General features: G+C 40.5%; 1 protein-coding gene across 25 annotated transcripts in view; it reads left to right on the forward strand.

Moving 5' to 3' along the window:
- PPFIBP2 (PPFIB scaffold protein 2) overlaps positions 1–24,864 on the forward strand; it is a 1,093,831-nt gene extending 1,068,967 nt beyond the window's left edge. For all 25 annotated transcript variants that reach the window (XM_086955895.1, XM_086955898.1, XM_086955897.1 and 22 more), the window contains 4 exons: positions 2,881–3,003; positions 3,524–3,649; positions 11,712–11,900; positions 23,823–24,864. In XM_086955895.1, coding sequence (XP_086812021.1) covers positions 2,881–3,003; positions 3,524–3,649; positions 11,712–11,900; positions 23,823–24,038 — 654 coding nt within the window. In that variant the 3' untranslated portion in view covers positions 24,039–24,864. The remainder of the gene's footprint in view (positions 1–2,880; positions 3,004–3,523; positions 3,650–11,711; positions 11,901–23,822) is intronic.
- Positions 24,865–26,614: the final 1,750 nt, after the last annotated feature.

The following is a 26,614-nucleotide window of genomic DNA, read 5'->3' on the forward strand; positions in this document are numbered from 1 at the left end:
TCCATCTCTCTGGCATTTACTCATTTGCTACTTTTAAGGGGGTTTTGAATTTCAATTATAGGATATGTTGTAAAGGTATAGTTTCAAAGGTTACCTGAACAGTAGGTGCACAGGCCTAAGTGTTCAGAGGTGGATTAAACATGTCTCAGAATTTGCAGTCCTGTATAAACAAAAGATGCCCCCCTTGGCAGAGTTTGGAAACTGCAACCTACATAATCTGGTGTGCTAGAAAACTCCCAAATCTCCTGTACAACTCCAGTGCACAGTTCTTTGGCTGGCGAGGAAATTTTCATCCTCTCATGAAATAGATGGTTTCTCCATCGTGCTGATCAGTGAGGATGTCAAGATGCATCTTGGAGCAGTGACATATATTTATGTTAGTCTGTTTTCTTTTATAGAATAACATTATCTACAGTATCTACAGTGATGTATGCTGCTACACGTCACAGTAGATCAGGACTGCCTTATTGTCTTTATTTAAAGTGATGAGTTGCACGATTGTCTCTGAGTGACCAAGATGTAGAAAAATTACCTCAATGAAAAAATACTTTCCAAGGATGGAAAAGGAAAAATACGTTTTCCATATGTTGAGCAAAGCACAGGTAATATCTAGGTCTTGGCTTATAGCATTAAATTGCCTAGGTGGTTATTCATGGTGAAGAAGATTGACAATTATTTAGGCATGCAATGGCAAATCTCAAGGCCAGAGGACAATATGCAGACCACAGATCAACACCAATTCTCTTTAGAGGGCAGGGTGAACATTCTCTAATCAGCCCCATCGGTGCTTGAAATGAAGAACTCTTGTGACAAAGGCGATGCGCCTACGCCGGGTGGATGCTGATGTATGAAGGAAGGCCTCTCAGTTGGCATGAACTGAGCCTCCCAGCCAATTATTGTTTCCATATTATGCAGAGACAATTGTGGATCTATGAACTTGCAGGGTATCAACCTGTCATGTTGTCAAAATCAAAAGGTGCTTGATGTCACTTCCATTACCCCAGACATTTTGGTAATTTAATATTGATTTTGTCCATTTATAGAGTAGCCTTGGACATATATGAAATAAGAATCAATGAAATTATGTGGCAGCAGAATATTGGCTGAGAAAAGATGTTTTTAATGATGTCTGCTGTTATATGGTAAGCTATATTGTTGTGAATGTATCTAGGACCCTAATTAAATATTCCAGATTTATGCCCTTATAAGGTTATAATAAATCATGTCCTTATAAAGGCATAAGAGTCATACCCATATTTAGTCATAGCCCATGCAGCCTAAATACGGCAAGGCTACTTCCTTAGACTCCTAGAGAGCACAACGAGTTCTTTCAACAAACCAAACCTCCAGCAACCTGGGAATTGCCTTTGTTTTGATTTGTCATAGAACTCCTGTGAGCACTAAAAGAACGGCCTGTTCTTAGTGACATCTTTTATTGACGTCTTATGTCCAACCTTACGTCAAACACGGCACCTTCCAGGTATACCAACACCTGCCTTAAGCAACACACGGTGGTGTGGAGCAGAGCGGCTATCTACTTATCCGAAGCCCAGCTGATGCGAGAGCCGAAGGAAGCCGTCCCTCTTTTTGACACACCGGGAAAGAAGCTGCTTTTTCTCACGTAGAAATCCAGCTCCGGTGTTTCCAGTCACCCTTGCGGGTTACTGGGAGATCGAGTACTGAAAACGAGATACAAGACCTCCTTCATTCTATAACCAAGGTCCGGAGCTGATTCAAACTTTAAAGAGAATTCTTGATTCAGATTCTTGGCAAAAAACCCAACTTAACTTAAAACTGCAACTTACTTACTCCTTCCCACGTATTAGGCTTAGGTCACGTACACCGGGGTAGGCGTATCTTAGAAGCACCAGTTGAGTTCGTTAGTCAATGTTTTATGTATGTAAATATTTTATCCGTTTTAAAGTATCATATGGCTAAGAAACCATATCAATGCTTTTACAGTATTATTTCATAATACTCCTTTTACTGTTCGCACTTTACTTCATGATAAGTATTGCAATTGTGTCTATTCATTTCTCTTGCATGAGAAAGAAGACTGCTCAATAAAATAACACCTTTTATTGAAAACGCCCGTCTCTCTATTTCTCTGCACCCTGGTGAAATTAAGCATGCATGCATGACTGAGTGAAATAGCTGTCTATTGTTTTCACACGACTGTGGAGATTTACTCCTTATTCTGGAGGAGCAAAGTTGTCATATTATATGGTTGTCAGAAGCTAATCCCTTCTTGTCTAAATCAGGGAAGTTAACCCCTCCCTATTCATTCGAGAAAGTTTCTAGTGACCTCTGAGCTAGCTGGCAAAACTAATTAAGTCTAACATAGTCAGTAGAGACCTAGATGACCTCAGTCCTTCGTCTACACTGCTGTTTATGTTATTCCAATGCGCAGAGCCTATTGGGAATATAGGAACTACACTACAATGTTACAGCATTTTTTGACACGTTTCTTTACATTGTGTATACACTCATAGAACCGTTTGCCCTTAGTAAAATATACTAACCACACAGTAATTAATTTCAAAGGCTACTGTGTGAGGCTTAATAAAATGTATATGCCTGTACCAGGAAATATTATTCTCCGTTGTTAGTACTATAGACAATGATTGAACAACAAACACCATTTGCATTTATCCAGGTCTTCATTCACTGTACAAATGTGTATAATTAGTATATGTGTATATATATGTGTGTGTGTGTGTGTGTGTATATATATATATATATATATATATATATATATATATATATATATATATATATATAGTCATATTTACATATAACATTGTTTGCATGAAATTTACATTCAAATTGCATTTTTAAAAATGTTTAAACAGATTTCCTTCTTCATTTTCTTCATTGCAGAATGATCTTCTATTTCTTAAAGTTACCAGTCAGTTACATCATCTCAGTATTAAATGTGCCATCCATGTGCTACATGCAAACAAATTTAATCCAAATTGTCTACGGAGGCGCCCTGCAGATGAGGTACAACAGACACAATACGTCCATAAGCTGAATAAACTTGATGTTGTTGCAAATTGTATATCTTAATACCAACAAAATGTAAAGATGGCTATCTTTACCATTAAAGCAATTCTACAAATAAAAAACTATCAGTGACACAAATAGTCTTGAAAGGCATATATCTCAGTGCATATTGTGAAAGAGCTGAGGAATGGAAAGATGGAATAATACTCGTTAGGGTACATTGAAAATTATGTTGATATTTTAATTGTTCTTTAGTTTACTTTTCTAATCTCAGCAGGATATTATAATAAAGCTATATCAATTTTATGTTTTTGTGTTCTTTGGTGGGATAGCCATGATTGTAAGATTTGTGGCAGCATTTTATACATACAATTTTCAAACAGTCACCCTTAAATCGGTAGTGTTTTATAAAACCTCGATATTGACTACCAATAAAAAAAAAGTTAACCGTTTAACATGGGTGCAGTTTTTTAACGATAATATTGATTTAGCATCAATTATCTGTCTATTTCAACAGAATAATATATCACCTTCCGAAGTCGTTCAGTGGTCAAATCACAGAGTCATGGAGTGGCTGAGGTCAGTTGATCTTGCAGAATATGCGCCAAACCTTCGAGGGAGTGGTGTTCATGGTGGTCTTATTGTAAGTATGTTTATAGAATTTGTTACACGATAGGTTAACTCACTGCACATGCACTGTAGAGTGCGAATGCCAGTCATTTCTTCTGGAGTACATTACATCAAGAGCTCATACATCACTATTTTTACATCGGGAGTGGCAATAGTCTGCATGTCAACTAATTGCAAGAGACTTTACATCACATGTCTTTATCGCTAGTTCCTTTACTTAATAGGTAGGCATTATTTTTAAGCCCATAGAATGTGAGATGTGTATTAAACTCACTACCCCTATTTAGCATCCTACCTCAACCCTAAAAAAGTAGGCTACCTCCTTACACTACCCATCCTTAAATCTTAAAAATCTGTTGTTGACTCGGTACACTACCCATCCCCGGATCCTAAAATCCCCCTGCTAACCCTTATACTGACCATCCCTGAACTCTAAACACCACTTACTACTCTATAACACATCCCATTCCTGAGGCTTAAAAACCCTTACTACTTCTAGAAACTAACCACCATAATTCCTCCATACCATGTAATATTACTACACACTACCCATCCCTGAACCCGAATAACGTCTTACTACTCCTGTAAAGTCTCCATCCTTGAACCTAGAAACTAATATATATATACATTTGAGTGTGTGTGTGTGTATATATATATATATATATATATATATATATATATATATATATATATATATGTGCGCACCTCCTTTGAATAAAAGAATAAATAGAAGCCACAATGGGGGGGTACCAGGGAGCCATTTATTCTCATGAGTGCATCAGGCAAATGCATTTCGGCCGTGAGGCCTTCTTCGGTGCCCAGTAATGCTGAAATGAACAGGCCCCTTCCCCCTGAACTTCTATAGTCCTCCTGCTCAGTTCTGACCCAATCCCTCCCACTCCAGCCAGAGCGGGATGTCCGACGTGTAGTCCCCGGGAGTTCAACGCACTACACGTCCCAGAATGCTAGGTTCCAGCGAAAGGGATCCGTAGGGTAGGGAAACACCACACTGAAGGAAATAGCTGACAGGTGAGTCAAGGAGTGGGGCGTGCCACCATTTCTCTGTATTCTTGAGTTAAAAGCGCTCCCTCGGGTCTCCACAATGCAACAAACTTAGGCACCCATATATATATATATTTGTGATTCCCTGTGTAGCTCTGTTCACGGACAGGGCGCTGCTTGCAGCTGTGCGTGATCTCGCGGCAGAGCAAAGCCGCCAATATTGCAAAGTCTTCTCCCTCACGAGAAACAGAACAGATCGCACTCCGATATCGTGCAAAGTTTAAAGTGATTTATTATCCAAATACTCCATCGAATTGAAAACACACCAACGCGTTTCGAACTCAGTCGAGTTCTTGATCACGGTAACGCCCACAACACCCACAGGATTATTTAAGCAGTGCTACATTGCTGACATCATTTCCTGTTTTCTGGTGTTGGGGCATTATGGTAATAGTAGTGCATTGAACAAACATTCTTTAAATTAAAGTTTTTTTGTGCAAGAATAAAGAAAAAATTAATTAAGACACAACTGACTGGTGTCAAATTGGAATTCGGGAGCCTCAATTGCAATATTGTATTAGTTTGTTTTAAGGTTATCTTAGATTTTTTAAGGCTCATACTTGCATCTTATCTGCATTTTCTTGCTATTTCAATCTTTGTTAATATAAGCCTCCAGTGGCTGACTCTCAGATAATATATCAATTGTCTCGACCTTGTCTTCATTGATTTGGAGCACAAAGCATTTTACCATATTAACCTTCACAATTTTAACCTTATATGTTTTGCTTTAGTTCCTATTGGCTCTCCTTGAACCAACTATAAACATAAATGTTGCGAAAAAAAATATAATAATAATAATAAAAAAATGTGAAATTAATATATAAACAAATAGCTCGTTAAGTGTTTTCAATTCGATAGAGTATTTGGATAATAAATCACTTAAAACTTTGCACGATATCGGAGTGCGATCTGTTCTATTTCTCGTGAGGGAGACGACTTTGCAATATATATATTTGTATATATATGTATTAACTATGTAGATAGATAGATATATATATACATCTCCCACTTAACCTGTGACGTACATGCCCACAAAGAACAATCCCTTACAAAATTCATGCAAAGTAAATATTCACCAGGTACTTACCTGTAATGTAATGATCATCCTTATTTACCTACCTCCGATGTAAGCTCCCTAAAAGTAAAGACTGTGAGTTAACAGAAGCTCACCTTGAAAGCTACAGTTTTGCCTTTGTGGTCTTACAATGGTAGCCTCCTGTTTGTATGAATTTCCATATTTTCAAAATAAGTAGTGTCAATACAGGATATTTTCCCTTCCTAGTCTTCTAAAGATCTCTGGTCGGGCTTGCAGCCTAGTTTGTCAAATTTCATCCTGGTTTTCCAAGTACATTGTGTCTGAGAGAAATAGTGGCATTGTTTTGTTGATCTTCCCCCACTAGTGGTTACTCCTACTTAGTATTTGAGGGACTTCTAAATGAGGGTAGCCTCAGTTGATGTTCCCTCAAAGCCAAGAGTGGGTTCACATGTGTTTACATTCCTGATGGGGCCTCCACATCATAAAGTTTTAGTTAAACTTGCCAAGGGTCAACCACACACTGCCTCAAATGGGCTCAGCTAAATTAAAGCAATATTTTAGCCATTGTGGAAGGTGTTCCCGTGTACATGACGTTTACCAGGGTGCGAGGAACTCTGATCATGTGCTCCACTTGCAGATTTAGACAACCAGACAAATTCAAGTCAGTGTTCCACCCCCCATTCTTTGTGGTCTTCAGTGCAACACAGTGGTACCCGTAGGACTACCTTATTATAACATCCTATATATTGATGTGTCTCTATTGGTAAGATTACAATAATATATTTCAGGGAAGTGCTTTGGAATCCTTAGAATGTTAAGGAAAGCTCTGAACGTTCTCCCAATCCCAGCTAGAAAAACCCTAGTCCACGCGTTGGTAACATCCCAATCAGACTACGGAAACGTCCTATATCTGGGAGCAACAAAAAAAGCCGTCACAAGCTGCTATGTATTCAGAATGCGGTGGCTCGCTTCGTTCCGAAGCTTCCTAGGAGGGCGTCTACTGGGAAGGCACTTGCTGACTTGCACTGGCTGCTGATTAAGAAAATAATTATTTTCAAAGCCTTATGCATTAGTCATCGTAGCCTGCAGGGCAAAGGTCCAAGCTATCTTTATGACTTACTTGCCCCTTATACCCTACTCGCCATCTCAGATCGACTGGGACCTATCTGGTTTAAATCCCTAAAGAACAAAATGAAGAATGGGCGCACGCACGTTCAGTTATCTAGCGGCCAAAAATTGGAACTCACTTCCCCTCTCACTTCGTGCTGAACCATCGGAGACCGTCTTCCGAAAAAAATAGAAGACCTGGCTATTCCAGCTATATGTCCCTTTTTTCCTTCTCCCCTTCTGAAAAGTTAGCCTCAATGCGAGGACACACCTGATGGTGTAACCAGGCGCTTTATAAGTGATAATAATATTATTATGACACCTGAAGAAGGTCCTAAATTTCCTTCAGGTTTTTGAGCACATCAAATTGTGGATGGTGTGCATAAACTATTTGTAACCAGGCATTCATAAATATGTATTTATATTCAACATAAAAAGCTGCATTGATCAGCACCAAAGCTGGAACCCAACATCATGAATAGGATATATTTGTGATATACCTTATTCAAGTGGTTAAAAGATAGTAGCTGTTATCAAGTGGCTTACAGCTTTTGCTTTTACCGATGATCCCTGGTCATATCCCACCTGCTTCAGAATTCCAGTTTTGACCCTGTACAGCTCTTTGCTGCCTTTTGGCTAGTTTTACAGTATACAAATACCACATTAATACATTTATAAATAAATGTGGTGCCCATGATCTGGCAAATGAGAGCAAAAAAGTTTTCAAAAAATCAAACACTAACCCTGAAACATGCTAAAAATTGAGAAACTTACGAATGTAAGGGCTGAAGTGAGCATGATACAAGGTATATTAGAAGCACTGATTTCCCTAAATTCACATTCTGCTTCAGTATCCTGCACTTTACAGCAAGCAAATGCTAATGCTTCCTTTACAGGAAGCTGAATTGAGGATGAGATGAACGAGGGAGGGGCTGTTAATGTCATTGTTTAAGAAGCTTCTCTAATGGTATTCTAGTAATCATGCATAGGTGTATCAAGGACAAACAAATATTGAACCAGCACGTCACCTAAAAAAATGGTACTGTGTCCATTCCCAAACACAACCAACTACTTTTACTTGTTTTAATCTTGATTTTAATACCCCGATTTAGAAGATTTCAGACAAGTCAATTGTCACCCACTACTTTCTACTGTCACAGAGTGCTTGGGCTTTTAAGAAGATTAAACACAGTAGTGGCCTCTAGTCACTTCATGAATTCATCTGCTCACTAGTAAAGTTGAACTAGTAATAGCGATGAATTCTAGGCTAAGGCACCCATAGTGGGCACTAAGAATGCAGTTCCCAGTACAAACCCTAGGAAGGAGACCAAATGGTACTTGCAGGTAATTATTTATGAAATGTTATGGGTGTGTTTCTACCATAGTGCCCAGGACTTGAAGTATTATAGGGAGCAGGGTATGTGGTATAGAGATAGGTTTCAAAGAAACGATGCTGGTACATTCCATGTTCATTAGCCAATTTGACTGGCAACTGCTCTTGCACTGGATTCACTGACTCTGGATCCACTTGGGGTTCTAGCTTCCGACTAGAGCAGTAGACAACCGCTACATTCTTATTTTCCCTTAGGACATCAAATTTGCCCAACAGATCAGGTATTGAAGATTTGAGGACAGGATTGACCTTGTAAAGGCCAATGCTCTCTTGATAACATGGGAAGATTTTAGCCCCTTGTTTCCTTAGCATGTTAAATAAAGGATCTTCGTATGCTTTCAGTTATATTTATAAAACTGTGCTCATCCGAGTGGTGACTGTGTGTCAGAACACCACACTGAATCCAATGGATGGCTCTCTGCTACAGGTGGCATAATGCTGGCAGGTAGCCAAGTGTTAGCTGCACATATTTTATAATCTAGCCACCCTGTTACAGACTCCCCGTCCTGCTTCAGCATAGTGAGAGTAATGCTAAAAAATGAGCAACCAAACCAAAGCTTCTTGGAAAACTGAAATGAGAGACAAAAACAGACTACAAAATGGGGTGCACGTAAAGGTAAAATCTGGTGAAATGCACGCGTCATCTGCGCGGACATTGCACCACCTAAAAGGGTGCGCACCCTTACTGCAGATATCCCGTTGCAGGTGGGTGCAGTCACTCACTGCCCCGCTGGCAAGGAGATCTCTAATCCCCCTTGAAAGTGCAGGTGTGTCGCCGCCTGCACTGTGAAACACGGAGCGGCTTCAAAGCAGCCACTCTGTTTTTCACATGACTGCACTACCCCCAAGGCAGGGCGAGTAAGCGGCTGCCCCCAGGGAAGCGCATTCATCTTTATCCTGCACATTTTTCTTCATTGCACCGAGTGCACCTTATAAATGGAAAATGCACTGTATGTATGATACTGCCCCTGGATCTTCTTTTTAGGTTTCCTAGTCTCTAAATGGCACTTTGTATGGGGAGCTAGATTTGTTACTGCTACTGACCTGTTCTTTGCCTAAGCTCCTATGGCTCACTTCTGCTTGAGAGTGTGGCGGTGCTTTCAACAGCCAGCAAGCGGAAAAACTCTCCCTCCCCATGCACTCTCCAAGCCCCATGCTACAAGTGCATCTTACAGTGCACCTGTGTGTCAGCATCAAAGTCAAATGCCATTCCACAGAAGTCCTCCAGTAGGCCCTTTCTCCCCACTGTTACACAGGGGCGGGCACAAGTGTGCTAGCATCGCTTGCCTATTTTAGTCCTGGTGGTCAGCTCCAGTCATGTTCCTTAGTCTTTAGTTCATTCTTTTAGCATATCAAGTGGATTCTCCTTCTGCCTGGGTGTCCTTTTGCTGTTGGTTCTCCAATGTCCAGGGTCTTCTCCACTGTCTCTCCCTTGTTCAGTGTTTTGGGGATGGAAAGTAGGAAAGTAAATTCTTGGAATCAGTCTCCCCTAGCCAATCCTAGGATGCCTCATCATCCCTCCACCACTGTCCCAACCCTCCTGTACAGCATTCTGGGGCGATCCAAAATGGTGACTTTAAGTTTCCTCTTGTAAGACCTCTTCTGAGGGCCTCTGCTCTGCCCCTAGGTGGAACAGCTGCTTGATACCTTCCTAGGAAAACTTCAAAGGTGGGCTCCTCATGTCTGGTCCCCTCCTTCGTTCCAGAGGATCTGGGCTTTTCAATCCAGGTGCAGTGTGACATGCTAATTATCAGAGGTACATTACCTCCCCTTCCTTTCACAAAAACTGGAGTAGGCGCTGTTGATTGCCATTTTGGCTGGGGAGGCCTTTGTTCCCTAGGGAACCGAGACATTAACTTTGCTCAGTAAGGAAAGGAAAGACCCAGAATCTGGTTATGAGTTGAGCCAGAGAAATATGGCATATCCTGAAGTCCCATAAGATGTGAATGTGGGTTATTAAGAAATGCCGATTCAAACTTGGTGTGCATGTTTTACTCCAGTTTGCTACCTTGCTTGGCCCAGCAGGCCTAAGTGTAGCCATACTGTACTTTAGGGTACATTCCATCTAAATGTTACTGTGAGTGAATGTCCAAAAAGCAGGTGTCAAAAACGAAAAATCATGGTGGACTAAATAGGTGAAACCCAGTTTATGTGCATTGTGTCTGTCTAAACCAAGATGGCCATCCACCCTTATTGGCTTAGCCAGTGCTTGGGTCACAATTCTAAAAGCATGGGCAAAGCCAATAGTGGCAGCAAAGAAGCATTTGCAATTTACATGTGCTTGTTTATGCACGCCTACACTCTCCAGTAAATTCTTCTATTAAAAATAAATGCAACTAGTTTGTCATGCTTCTTTCGCAGGTGAAACTAACAGAAATATGCGAAATAAGACTATGAAGAGTGAGAGTTAGCCTCATAAATGAGTCTTGTGTCAACTATTTGACCTGCAGATAGGCCGTTTGTGTTTACAGGCTCAAATATTTTGTCGTATCATTCTCATCACAGATTTAGATACAGCTACATTAACTAATTTTTCTTGCAATATTTCCATTTCCATTCCAAAAATCTTTATTTCGATCACATGATCATAAAAGATATACATAGCATCACAGAATTTTTCATTTTAAAGTTAAAAACGCATTAAACAACTTTAGTAATCAAAATATAGGCGTCACCAGAATGCTAAAGGTTTGAGCCCCAGCTCCTCCGTTATGGGCCGGAGACCCATATCCAGCCTGAGAGGAAGAATTGGAGTACTCAACGGAAGAGCAGCAATCTGCCTCAGAAACTTATTCTCGGTAGTCAATAATTTTGGTGATGGAATGTGGCCCCACAACTCACCCCCATATGTGACACCCCCCCGGGCCTGTGCCTTATAGATTTGAATGACAGGGGTGAGTGGCCGGTAGGGTGATTTATTCGCTAATCTCATTGTACCACCCACCAACTGTGCCAGTTTGATGTTTGCTTTTGACTGGTGTGCCGACCACGTTAGGTTTTCATTGAGGGTGATCCCCAGGTATTCGATTGTGTGGACCCGTTCCAGTTGGACTGTACCTAGCAGGGGAGGTGGGCGGTTAAGGGGCTTGGGATTGAGAATCGGGTATTTGGTTTTCTGGGGGTTGATTTCGAGTCCCCTTTCTGTGCAGAACTCCAGAAAACCGTCCAAGACTCGTTGTATGCCCATCGGGGATTTAGACAGCAGCAGGTTGTCATCCGCAAACATAATTGCGGGCACCCTGCTGCCAGTCAGTTTTGGGGCATCAGTGTTGGGAATCCTGGTCAGGTGAGCGATTACCCCGTTCACAAAGAGGCAGAACAAAGCATTCAGAATTCAGGCAATATTTCAGAAGACCATTATTAAAAACAATCCTATTTCGTAAATCAATGAAAGCGCAGTCTGTGTATGTAGATGCTACTTTTACATGTATTTTTTAACATGTAAACAATAACTTTCTTCAAATGTTTCTTGTGCAGATTCTCGAGCCTCGTTTTAATGCAGACACACTGGCCATGCTTCTTAACATTCCACCCCAAAAGACCCTACTGAGGCGGCACCTCACTACTAACTTCCACATGTTGATCGGCGCAGAGGCCAAGCAGGAAAAAAGAGAAATAATCGAATGCGCGACCTACGCACCATTGAACACGACAGCTAAAGTCCGGGTATGTTAAACAGTTCAGTCACTGCATTGGTTTCTCTTTGCATTAAACATAAATGTGAGGGCAAGTGGATATTCTGTATAACTGCTCATTTTGTTTTAGTACATATTTGTATGCCCTGTATCTCGTTGTGGTACTTGTATGACATACATAAAATAAAACAATGGCTATCATTCTAGGCCACCGTAAACAACATAAAATGTTACCCAGAAAGGAAAAGGAGGGGGTGAAACAAGGTTACAAGTTGTCAAAGACGGCAAGGTTTCAGTTGCACAATCAACAGCTGCGATTTTCTTCAGATTGTAATTAAATTAAAGTGCAAATGAGTACAATTTCTCACCCAGATCCACAAATTGCGCAGTTGCAGGACTGTCCTGCAGCTTATATTGATTGTACCCAATGACATAACGTTGTTTGACTAGTACAGCTAGATGCAACGTTATTTGTAGGGGGGCGGAATTTGCGTAGTCACGCTACGCAATGCTCAGCGAAACGGTAAAAACCTCTGCGAGCACGCAAAAGTTCAGCGAACATGCGGAATTGCTTGTTCCGCCCGTTCGCAATGCTTTTTTCCTGTTCGCGAATTCTGTTTGCGTGCTCGCGGGGAGAAATATCTTGTGAACATGCATTTTGAAAGCGCGAACAAGCGAAAAATTCCGCCAAGCCGTGGATCGCAGAATTTTTGGCAATTCTTCGTTCTCTGCGGAATGCAAATTTATCCAAATTCCGCATATTCCGCGAGCGGAGGAGAATTTACTGCATAGGCCTAATTATTTGGTTAGTGCAGAATCTTGAGAAGAGGATTGTTCATAATAATGGCAAGACGCCCCTTTTATGGGAATCCCACGGCGCACAAGGACTGCAATTGCTTCTGAAATATTTTAGAGGTTCAGGTATGCTGCCCCTAATCCTTTTTCTTTTTTTTTTAGTTTGAGGTTATCATCCTTATCAGTGGGTATTACAATGCGATCTGAAACGTTTGAAACAAGATTTGGCTTTGATATATGAAATGAAATATGGGTATTTACTGTCTAACAGTACAGCATCTTGTTCAGAAACCCAGTATGGTGTCACTCAAACTCCCTTGTGAAGTTGACTGGAACTCTGAAAGAATCTCATTTCAATGATTACTCCAGATTCCTTTTTTTTTTCTCCATCGTGTTTGGTTAGAGACACTCTTGTCAATAAAAAATGTTACTCGAAAGACTTTGGGAATGTTTTTAGATTACATCAAACCAAATAGCAAAACAAACGCTTGCCTTTGTAAGGTGTAGAATAAATCTCATATGGCCTGAAAGTATGTGGCCCCGCCAGACTTTATTTGTTCCAGTCGTGTTCTTGTGAGGCCAGAATTATACTTGAACAGCCATGAGTAGAGCAAGGATATTTCCAGTAATTTCCAATAGTGAGGCAGAAGCTGGTGCCTGATACTTACAAGGCCAGCTTTATTGGAAAACTGAATTCTCCTGCGACAGAAAGTCGAATTTCATCAATCTTCAATTAAGAAAATAGTTTTGCACTCTTTAAAATGAAATAAAACTGTGCTAAAGATGAGGCGTATTTTTCTGCTGAGTTGATTTCGTCAAAGACATTCAAGAAAAATTATTCACTTAGGGCTATATGTATGAAGCTCAAATGGGTTTGCAAACGCCAAAATTTCACTAAATGGTATGTATGTAGCAAAATTGAGTGCAAAATAAGGAATCGCAAAATTTGTGTTTCCTAATTTTGCAGTTGCATTTAAGGAATCGCAAATATAGCGATTCCTTAAATGCAATGTAAGAAGCACTAAAAAAATGCATATTGGCCTTAAGGAATCGCAAACTACCACCAACTTGGTGGTAATTTGCGAATTCCTTGAAAAAATCACTTTTTTGCATTTTTCAAAGTGCAATGTGAAGCACATACATCCCCTTAGGGCATGTATGTGCGCCACATGTGCACCCATGCTAATTTCAGGGGTGCAACAGGGTGTCCTTTGGACACCCCTGCACCCTAGAAATTATTCTCAAATTGCGAATCGCAAATTGAGAATACCTTCCTATTCATTCCTATGGGTCTCCTGGCCCATAGGAATGAATGGGAAATTATTCCTTAATTGCGATTCGCAATTTGCTAATCGCAATTAAGGAATTTTAAGAAATCGCAAAATAAAATCGATTTTCTACATACATCCCAATTTGCAAATCTCAAATAGCAATTTCAAAAAAATCGCTATTTGAGATTCGCAAATCTGGATCTTGATACATATGGCCCTTAGTATCATCATCTAAGAAACGCTTCTTTACTCATTCAGTGCACTGAACCACAAAGGCACTGACTCCTGTGAGGTCACCATCCAAAGGGAAGCATAGAAATAGTGAGCACACAGCAAAAAGCTTTGCAGCCATATTCAATAAAGGGCACTACTTTTGTTAAAATGAATTTGGGACCAGATGTATGATGCTAGCATTTTGCGAGTCGCAAATTGCATCGCTTTGCGACTCGCAGTTTGCGAGTCACAAAATGCAATGTACACCGGTGTCACAAACACTGTTAGCAATTCCCAATGGGGTCGCAAATTGCATGCCTCATCAATATTCATGAGGCAAGCGCAATTTGCGACCCCATTGGGAATGGCTATCACTCCCAGGGATGGTGGCCTGCTGGGGTCAGCAGACTACCATATCTGGGACTGCTTATTGAATAAAGCTGTTCTTTTTTTTTTTTTTTAAATGCATCCCGTTTTCCTTAAAGGAAAATGGGCTGCATTTAAAAGAAAAAATGAAACTTTTCAGTTTAATTTTTTAAGGGCAGGCAGTGGACCCTGAGGACCCCTTCCCGTTTGCGAATGGTTTACCACCTACTTGAAAAAGGTGGTAAACTCTTGGCGCACCCCTTCCTAATAGCAAGTCGCAAACGCTATTTTGCAAGTCTGTTACTCGCAAAATAGCATTGTAACATGCCACGACCGCAATAGGATTGAATACCCTTTTCCAACTGTAAAAAGCGGCTGTACATCCAGTCCTTAGTGTGCAGAAGACCCCTCTAGGGTACACAAGGAATGCAGGTAGGTTTTCTTTACACCTATGCCATATTGCCAATCCCATAACTTGACCAATAAGCAGGGAATGGTAACAGGAAGGAAGACACATTTGCCCACCATGAAAATGTAGTGCAGTATCCAGATGATCCGGCTTCAGGCAAAATTAATTAAAACCCTATAGGGATTATTATAGGGATGAATCGTCTTGCAAGGATGACATTGTAAAATATCACCTACCTGACCCCTAAAGAATCCATTTAGTGGAAGAAGATGCTTGGTGTTCCATCCATAGCTCAATGTGGATTTTCATTTGCACTATGGATAACACTCGCACTGGCAAAAAGTGTAGGGGGGCTGTAAAGTTTGATTGTCAGTGTGTCGGAGGATATGAACTGTGCTCTATAAGCAAAGAGAAAATGGACTATGCTGTAAAATAATCTCTGTTGTGTGAACGGCACTAGAGCTCTACATAATCAACACTTTTTAGTGTTTGCACTCCCTTGATGGTGCTCTTTTCCTAGAGGTTTTACCTAATGGAAATGATCTTTGTTTGTATTAAAAAAAACTAGCTGTCTTCTTTTCTCTTGATGTTGCACACTTGGCTGTGTGTATTTCCTTAGAGTACACCTGTAGTGTAGGTTTTTAAGCATATAGCATCTTGTATGTGCTGATCTTATGTGATGAATGTAAAAGGTTAACTTCCAGTTGATTCAAGTTCAATTGTTTGCAGTCCCAAATTGTGGTGTTGCTGTCTGTGATTAGTTTCTTTATTCTTGCACCTGGCACTTAAGGCATCTCAAACATTTCATGACTTGACCTATGTTCGCGCTGTGCACTTCTTTGAGCAAATACTTTCCCTTCCAAGTATAACCTTTTTAATTTATTCTTAAGTCTCTGTATGTTTGATAATGCTGTGGATGAATGACCTTTCAGGACCGAAAGTGATAATAAATATTTTGGTCCGAAAGTGAAGTTGCACCATCATGTTTCCCCGATAGACTTGTTTACTGATACATTTATGTTGTTGACTACCACCATGGTTGCGTTAGCCAGAGTAAGAGAATACCTATATTTCAAAGCATATTGTACATCAATGAACTCCACAGAGTCAGTTGTGTTATTTCACTCTTGTGGCACCTGTCACTCCACTGTATGCTATTACACTCAAACCCATTCCAGTGTACGTCACTCCTGTCTATTCCACTTCACTGAACGCCACTGCTCTGTACGCTACTTCACTACACTATATGCTATTCCAGTCTACGCCACTCTACTGTACACCAACCCACTCTACGCTATTTCAGTGTATGCCACTTCTCTATACACTACACCACTCTATGCTATTTCAGTGTACGCCACTCCACTTCATTCTATGCTAGTCCATTGTATGCCACTCCACTATATACTATTACACTATACCCCCACTCCTCTGTACACAACTACTGTCTACCTAACTCCACTGTAAACCCCTCAACTCTAATCTACACTATTTCATTTTACGCTATTCTACTCTATGCCACTCCACTGTACTCAGATCTATTCCACTATATGCCACTCCATTATACGCTTATACAGTGTACACAACTTCAATCTTTGCCCCTCTGCTGAATGATATTCCACTGTGCCCCACTCCACTGTATTCTCTTATACTCTATGCCACCCCACAATACACCACTCCAGTCTGAACCCTTTCACTTTACTCCACTGTACGCTACTACAGCATATGCAATTATACGTGCATGACCCCACTGTATGCTATTACTTGACACTCCACTGTACGCCACTCCAGTCTACTTTACTTCACTCTGTTATTTCACTTTATGCCACTCCACTGTAGCTGCTCCACTCTGCTGCTCCAGTGTACTCTCTTCCACTCTATATACCTCCACTCTACAACATCCTACTACATTCTATCGCCGTAACGCCACTGTCCAAATTTGCACTCCACTCTATGCCCATACACTCTATTGTAAAGCACTCTACGACACTTTTGAACACTGTATGACACAGCACTCCGCTCTACTGCATAAGTTGCCACTCCGATACATACGTTTCCTCAACTCTTTGCTATGCCATTTTAATGTATGCCACCCCACTGTACGTTAATCCACTGTACCTTACTCCACTAAACACCACTCCATTCTGTGCTTTTCCACTCCTTACCACTCTACACTCCACTGTTTGCTATTCCACTCTATGCTACTCCATTTGTCAGTACTCCACTCTGTCACTACAGTGTACACCACTCCACTCATTATATGATACTCTCCTCCATTCTATATAATTCCACTAAAAGTTTACTACACTTCATGGCACTCTATGACATTCTTCACCACTCTATCCCCGTACACTCCACTGTCCAACTCTATTCTTCCTTACGCTCCAATGTACAACACTTTATTCCACTATACACTTTTGTATGCGCCACAGCACTCCACTCTACTGTACTAGACCCCACTCCAATTTCTAACAGTTTACTACCTATGCTACCCCAGTACACTCATCACCACTTCACTCTGACACACCACTACACTCTATTGTACTTCGCTTCTCACTACATTACACAAATCCACTCAGCTCTACTCTACTGTATGAGACTTTACGTCACTCTGTGCTACTATACAAGAATCCACTCTATGCAGCTCAACTGTTTCACACCCTGCTGTACTCTAAACAACTCCTCTCTACTACACTGTATGCCACATTGCGACAGTTTACTCCTGTCTTAACCCCTTCACTCTACTGTACAACATTGTACTAGACTGAATCCCACTGTAAAACATTCAACTCCACTCATGTCCACTATACGACACTGTGCGCAACTCTTTGTATGCCACTACACCCCACATTACTGCACTCCACTCTGACACAGTGCTCCACTCTACTCCAGTACTTCTCTACTCCACTGTACGCCACTCAATGCCATTGTACTCTATAACACTGTATACCAATCAACTGTACCACACTCTCCAACACTGTACTGTACACCACTCCACTCTACAAAAATCAACTAGACTGTATGCCACTCTACTGTAGTCTGCATCACTTTCCAATACTGTACAACACTCTACTGTTCAACACTTTTCTACAATTTGTGACACTTTATTCAACTATATGCTACGCCACTCCACTCTACTGCACTCCAGGCCACTATAGTCTGACATGCAACTCCACTCTGACGCTATACTCCACTCTGAACTTCCCGACTCCAGTGTACTCCATTCTACTACACATCATCCCACTCTATGCCACTGTACTATACTCCGCTCCACTGTCTGACACTCTACAGTGGAGTGGAGTGGTGTGGCTCACTGGTTAGAGGCGGCAGACCCGTAAGCAGAGAACGGCCCGGGTCCAGGGTTCAATTCCTGACGCGGCAGGGTCGCGGACCAGGGTAAAACGGACTCGATAATTCTCGCCTCGGTGCCTACTCTAACCAGGGAACACACTCGGCAACCTGGGCATTAAGCTTGCCTCATCTCTACAACGGCCCCCCACAGACGCCGGGGATACCTGGTTTCACCTTGGAGATACCCAGAAAGGGACCATCTCGCAGGGAAAACCAGGACGGGTTCCCCAGCGGTCTTCAGCGCCAGGATACTCCATGGAGTCGCAGTGCGCTTTACAAGTACACCCACATTTACATTTACATTTACTTCACTGTATGCAACTACACTCTACAAAACTGTAATACACTCTATGCCACTCTGACACTCTACTTCACTGTATACCCATCCACTCTATGCCACTGTATGACACTCAACAGCCTACCAATCATTTTCTTTCTACTATACCCCACTCCACGATAAGACATGGCACAGCACTCTGCGACATACTCCTCCACTGTACTGTATGACACTGCAGTTGATGATACTCCACTATGATGCTCTACTTCACCCAACCCTACTCTGCTCCACTCTGACAGTCTACAACACCCTACTCTACTATTAGACACGCCATTCAACTGTACATCTCGCTGCTCCAGTCTACGATACTTGACTCCAGTATATGACTCGCCTTGCGAGTACAATGTACAGCACTTTACTACACTGTACGATATGCTACTATATTTCAATCTACAATACTCCAGTCTATGACAATAGACTTAACACCACACACCTCCACTGTACTGTACTACACTCCGCATAACAACTCTCCACCTTCAACACTGGACTCTACAATTTGAAACACATTTTTATGAAACATTTTGAAAAAAACATTGCAAGTCAATGAAAAAAAACAAAGGTTAAAGCTTAGCTATAGTTATAAAAACGTATTTTTCCAATACATACCAAGTTTAAACTTCACAAACGTATCCACCACCTGCAAATATTATAGGTAGCAGACTGTGTTACACACTGTTTTCAGCTCTCTAACCAGACAACACTAACAATAACTCACCACTCTACCAAGCACTGTGTTCTCAGATATAATGATATCCATTGTACAACACTAGACTGTGCAAAGCTTTTGGGCACTCTACTGCATGGCACTACACTCTACAACACTCAGCTACACTCTATGCTATTCTAGAACAATGTACTTGACTCTCCGCTCCATTACAAACCATTTCATGACACTCCAGTCGACAACACTCCACTGTTCAGCACTCAGCTCTACTGTTTGACACCACACTACACTACACTACACAACAGGCCGCTCCATTCTACGATACTTCACTCCACTATACGACACACCACTCCACTGTAAAACACTCTACTCCACTCTACGTCACTCCATTCTGCAGCTGTAGACTCCGACTCTTTCCTTCACTGTACTGTACTACACTCGACCATATGTCACTCCAATCAATGACACTCCACACTGCGATTTGAAACACATTTTTTATTTTAAAAAATAAATTCATTAACATACAATGAAAAAAATAAAAGCTAAGGATAATTTATTAGTTAGAAATACCTTATGTATTCTTTCCATACCCAACTTCAAATACATAAAAATTAAACATTGCAAAGTTATAATTATGACTTCGATGTATAATTTACGCACCACCCTCAAATAATTATAAGTTGTGCACCTCCGAACAGTCTTATCACCTCACTCGGTGCACTACATTAACTATTACTCATGTGTTTTCCATGCACTGTTTATACCCTTTCATACTGCATCACCTACAACAATTTAAATCTTAGCATTCATAACAACTCTTATAACTTCTCAAGTTACGTTATTTTACACAACACAGTGCATGGTATAGTGGCAAGTTATAGTTAGTGTTGTCTGGTTAGAGAGCTGAAAAGAGTGTGTAACGCGGTCTGCTACCTATAATATTTGAAGGTGGTGGATAAATTGTAAATGCAAGATGTAAATTTAACTTTAGAAATTTTAAAGTTTGTGTAGTTTAAACTTGTTTTTTATGGGAAACATAAGTTTCCCTAACTATAGCTTAGCTTTAACCATTGTTTTTTAATAAAGGTTACTAAAAAAGAGATGAATAACTACAAATAATCAATACAAATTAATAGGTGCTTGGAGGGTTACCCTCATTAAATTAATCTACAATTAACCCCTTCCACGCTGATGACGAGCTGGGCTCGTCATGGCGTAGCCTCCTCGCACGCTGATGACGAGCCCAGCTCGTCACGTAAAGTGCGTTTTCGCAAACCCCAGCGTGTAAGCGGAATTCCGCTAGCGCGCATGGTGTTAAAGGGAAGTTGTGGTTGGCATTGTTTACATTACCTTAACATATGTTAAAAGTGCTGGAATTCATAAGTTCTTGTTAGCTCTCATAATAATAACTCCCACAATGTCACACTAAGGGCCTAATTATGATGAGACTTAGAAACCTCTGACCACTTGTCGGGTTTCAGTTTCGACCATTGCATTACTGGACCGTCATACCGGCTGGATTCTGACGGGCTCAAGGAGCCTGTCACCCAGTCGGCGGCCTGCCCATAATCCCTATGGACGAGGTTTCTGACAGGCTTTCCAAGTCGGGCCTCCGTTTGCAGGCCTAGGGGGCACCTATGGTGCCCCCCTGTTAATTCCTGCACGGTTTGGCAGGCAGCCTGAGGTGCCTGCCACACGATACAGGGATGAACAGAGTCTCCCATTTCTCTATGGGAGGTTATGCTACAGCCGGTTTACAGCCGCAGCACAAGCTCCCATAGACGAAAGGGAGTATGTAACCGCACCATGCAGTCCTGCGGTCGGTCCCGATTCTGCAATGGTGTGGAGCGCACTTGAGTCCAACTGGCTTCATAATTAGGCCCTAAATGTGAAACTCATGACCACATCTTTGATGCAACAGATGTGTTCACAAGTTGCATAAATGATCTTTAGTTGAGATTGCATATTAAATTACCATTAACACTTTTACTGAGATTCCTATGAATATAGTATTAGCCATTGGTTTGAGTTTGTCTTGTTATTTGTGGACCTTGTGCATTTAAGTGGTGTTTCTTATTGGTACACAAATTGTGAGGGCACAAGCATTGCATTTAGTGTGCTAGTTATGGTTTGCATGGTTGTTGTGTGGGTTATAGATTATGGAGCTAACCAATCCCCAAAAATATTTCTTTGCTGTATTACATCCAAATTCTGTGAAAGTATTCTCTGCCCATTGAGCACAGCCTTTGGACATGAACTGCAGGAGTTAGTTGTAGGGCCTGCCCTAGGGCCATGTCCTGCACCCATCCCACCACAGGGGACCTTCAGCTGTGTGCAGCAGGATTGCTTGCACATGTGACCGTTGACTGAGCAGGGTTCCAAATGTCAGATTTGGGACCCTCTGTCTGGTTAGTAAACCCTCAGTGACTTGTCGGCCCCTGGTGGACCTCCTGAAGGGTTTCAAAACCTGGACTACACACCAGACAAGGGGCCAAAACACATTTCCAAGAGCCATTGCCATGGGGCTTGAACACATTGAGGCTGGGATTTTTTGTTTTATTTATATTTGGTTCAATGGTTGATTTACAAAATATCAGTCTACATACCCCGAACTATTTAACCCTTTTAAGCCCTCCCAACACTCGTTTTAAACCAAATTTCTCATAAACTACTGAGCAGATTTACACAAACTATGCAAAAGTTTTTCCTTTGAGTATAGTTGGTTTCATGCAAAGTTTGGTTTAATTGCATATTTTGATTCTGTAATAGAGAACAAAGAATCCCATTGCGATGAGGTTACCCTCTTCTCATCCTCCCTGACCCATCCACCTACTTTACCAAACAGATCTTCATGAAACTTGACTTGTGGAGCCCAATTGGATGAACCTTATTTTTGGAAAGTTTTATTTAGTTTTGTCAAAAACAATAAATGGCTTGATGGAAATCCTGAACAAACCGTACGAACAGAATCGCCTCTTTGAACTCTGTAAAAAAAAATATATAGGTGTGTGTGTGTATGTATGTATGTATATATATATGTGTGTGTGTGTGTGTGTGTGTACATGTAAAAGTTTAGAATTTAAAGATATTCATATATATATTTTTTTTTAAGTATTTGTTTCTGCTTCCATGACAAGGTAGCTAAAATACATTGAGGACCTTATTACGAGGTCCTTTGGATTTCTGATAAGGCTGGTAATTGATATAATCAGTAGCTGCATGATGTCAACCTTCAAATAAATGGTGGATGAGTGGGCAAAACAAAACTGACTTTAGCCTTGCAATGATAAGGAGTGTTTTACAGATAAATCCTACCAAAATGAAAGTTATTTTCTTTGATAGACCTATGAATTCTACTAGCCAGAGGTGTGTGCCCCATTATCAATTTGATAATGGGAGATGGCCTGCCATCTCCACTGACGTAAGGACGTCTTTCTGCATATTTATAAGCAGTGCTTTATTTGAGCCAGTGGTTGCTGATTGGGGACACCAGAACTTATTTTTGGAGACCAGCACTTTTTTTTCGTCATTCGACATTTTCATCAAGAGAGCGAAAAAAACACACAACCTGGAAAGAAGGAAGAGAAAGACAGAAAAACCGTCACCAAAGGAGAAAGCAGGAACCTGCAAGAGTGTGATAAAGGGGAAGGCATTGTCTGGAAATGGATTAGAGAGGCCTAAGGTGGATTCAGGACTACATAGTCTTAGTATTCAACGTGGTGACATTTAATAGCATCACCCGTGGGTGTCTGAGCAGCGCTTTGGACACCAGCACTCATTTCTTTACAAATTAACCACTGAAATATAAGGATCATATGGTCATTTTGTCAGAACTTGAAAAGTTATTGCTGTTTTTATCATGCTCTTTCAGGACTTCCTGAAAGAGCTATATTTTGTCTACAGAGGACATATAATGTTAGAGACACATCTGGTAATTCCACCGTTTAACCACATCGCTGCTGCACATTTTCCCCTCCGGTGCTGAAGACTTCAGATTTACATTGTTTTATGACGAGCTCAGCTCGTCATCAGCACAGCTCCACTGTGCCTCATGACGAGCTGAGCTCGTCATGAGCATGGAAAGGGTTAAACAGAGTTACGGTTGGAAAAAGGGTGATCCGGAATTCCTCCTCCACTCCTGTTGAGTGAGTTGCATGTAAATCTAGGGAATGAGAGGTGATTTCAGATAAAAGATGTTGCCTGAAAATGCGATTTGGGTGGTTACTATAAACACTCAAGGCTCAAGGTAGGTGAGCCAACAAATTAACACGAAGAGCTGAGTCAAGCGAGGCAAGGGTCTGGCTTAGATCTTAGGAGTCTGTTCAGCCTCTCCCCAAGGCTTTCTCAGGATTTTGGCTTGATCAAGCTGTGTTATAAATTTAAAATGCTTTTAAGGAAAATGGTACATCAAGTAAGATGAAGCTGGATTGCTAGAATAACATTACTGTGCACTTTCTTTATTTCAAGTAAGTCGGTATTCGGTATTTTGTGAGAAATATAAAGCCATGTTTTTATCACACTAACATTTGTTGTGTTTTGTTTTATTTTAGCCAAAGAAGATTGGATTTTCCCATTTCAGCCATTTAAGGAAAAAGAAATTTGATGACTCAACGGACTATGTTTGCCCCATGGACTCTAGCCAAAACTCAACAAATGGTACTCAAAAAGAATATGGAGGATTCAGAGGCCTTAGCTCCATTTCTGATAATGAACTGGACAAGCTAGAGCAGGTGGGACACAAAAGTGATGCTGGCATCCTCATCTAGCACCCCCCTCATAAACATCATCACCCTCATGCATTCCAATGCTTTCAAATAACAGCGTGCTGCCATGTAACATAAAATGCCTGCAACATCAGCATGGGTTTGTTGAAAATAAGCCAATAATGGATTCATGTTTGATTTTAAGAGTTTTTTATATTTATACAGAGAACATCAGATTATATTTTTACCTCAATTCAGCTCAGCCAGCATGACATCGTAAAAAATCAAAATATCAAAAGGGACTGTTACAAACTCTTCTGCACATATTAAGAGAATGTACATGATTTTAATGGTATTTTAGTATTTTAGCAATAATTGCGTTTGTTTATCTTTATCTTTGACACTTTATTTAAATTCTACAAGTGCAGAACCTTTATATGTATATATGGAAAAGAGACATTTTACGAGAAATATTTGGTACCAAAGCAGTAAACAGTATTTTAATCTTAAAGTTATTTAACTGGATTATATATTTTTGAACCAATTATTAAAATGCAAACTGTGCACCATTTGCACTGTGAGGTCGAATCGGATAGACTTAGATTCAGGGAGGCAATAAATGTATAAATATGAATAACTAAAAATGATGTTATTTGATTTACTTACATGTGTGCTTATTGTCTATGTATATGTGTAAATATTTCATTGGATTTTGAGCAGCTTGCATGTAAATAGGAACGTGAAGCCAAACGACTAACACCAACAGCAAGACAATATTTTCCCTTGCATGATACAGTGTTACTTTTGAGTTTTCTCATTTGCCATCCAGACAATGTGTGCGTCAAAAAGCAGCCAGGACAAATACAATAAAAATAATTTCACACAGAAATGTATGGTTCCACTCAATACTATATTATGGAAATTGATTTAGTGTTCTAGATCACTGAAATATGTTTTGCAGCGGAATTAGTACTGTAAAAATATGTTTTCTTTTATATTGTATTCAAAGAGGCATTATTTGGAATGAGTTCGCTACTGCACACCAAGAGATTTGAAAATGTTGCCTTAAGTTCAGATCTGTTCACATCTTTTGTACCCTCCACCCCTTTGCATCAGTCGACAAATTGCATTATTTAGTGTAGACTTACAATTCAAAAGAATATTTTAGTTGGTTGTTTTTGGGCAGAATTTAGAATTGCCCACATGCAGGTATTTCATCAACCTACCGGTTGAGCTTTGGTATATAACACTGAAATAACATTGATTAAATATGTGTGTTATCGCTTAAAGAGCTGCAAACAGGATTCACCTCTAGAATGATTTAGCATGATGTAAAATGCTCACGCAAGAATGCTTCATCTTGATGTCCGATGCTGTCCTGCATGTTCAGTGGGGTAAGCTCACATAACTAGAAGCGTTATCAAGTCTATGGTCAAGTGTGTTACTGAGCAAGAATTAAAACAGAAAAACGTCTTATGTCTGTTAGTAACAATTTCTACTGTTCTTGATTGGAGTAACATTCTGCTTTTAAAGTAGCGCTGAACTGTGAACCATGAACATTGTAACTCTTTAAGTAGTCCTTTTCCGTATGTTCAACGCCTAATAGTTAAGTAATAGGATTGGAATGTTTGCAAGTATTGTCATAGTGGTTTTGAGTCAGCTAATCAGGTTCAAACACTATGACTACACTTTATATAGAGTCCGTTTCATACGGAAACCTATGCATTGATCTGCTGATTCAAAGACTATTTGAAAGACGTGAGTCACACAAAATAACATATTTTGTATAATAGGGAATTATACTGTTGAAAGGTAGTTGTAAATGTACTGATTGTAGAAGTATTAATGGGTAGAGGAACTAGTTGTAGCAACGCCAGTTCTATTAGTATTACTGCTACCTGTATTTCTGTTTAGAAAAGTGATTGTAGAAGTAGTAAAAGAGACGGGTGTACTTGAGAATTGTGCTTCCAGGATATAAATCGTATTTTGTGCTAACTGAACACTTCTAGCCTGTAGTAATTTACTTAGCTGGTAACCTTAATGGTATTCTGAAAAATCCTTGCTCTATGTCTGAGGTGGTCGCGAGTCTCGAGTCCGTAGGCATATAAGTGATACAGCACAATTTTTTTAATTTCTAACAAATTTCAGAACATTGGAAAGTTTAGAGCTCTATTGAAGACAGTGGGCTACAGTGCTGTCAACTTTCTAATGTCTTTATCTGCAGCCTTTGTTTCTACCTTTCCAGGATATGTGGATCATGCAGTAGAATGAGAGAGGTAGACACTGTAGAAAAGGACAGACATAGAGCCTCCCCACTCGCTGTAGAAAAGCTGTTCCGCAAGGAAGAGTTAGAATCAGAAGACGACTTCAGTCTCCTCTCACAGACAGCTCTTGCTGTGTATGTGTAATCTTTAGTGTGCCTTGGCTTTGTGTGTGTGGCAGCAACTATTGGGCACACACAGCATGAGCTGTGAAAGGCACTAGAGCACCGAAGTTGCAACAGGTTGTAAATCCCCTGTGTCTCCAAGGAAGTATTTAAAAAAAATAAAAAATTAAACATGTTTCCCTCCTGAGGCAGAATATTCTAAAAGCCTCATGTTATGTTATAGACACTTATAGAGCGCACGTTGACCAAATGG

The sequence above is a fragment of the Lissotriton vulgaris genome, chromosome 2_1, assembly GCF_964263255.1.
Source record: "Lissotriton vulgaris chromosome 2_1, aLisVul1.2, whole genome shotgun sequence".
NCBI lineage: Eukaryota > Metazoa > Chordata > Amphibia > Caudata > Salamandridae > Lissotriton > Lissotriton vulgaris.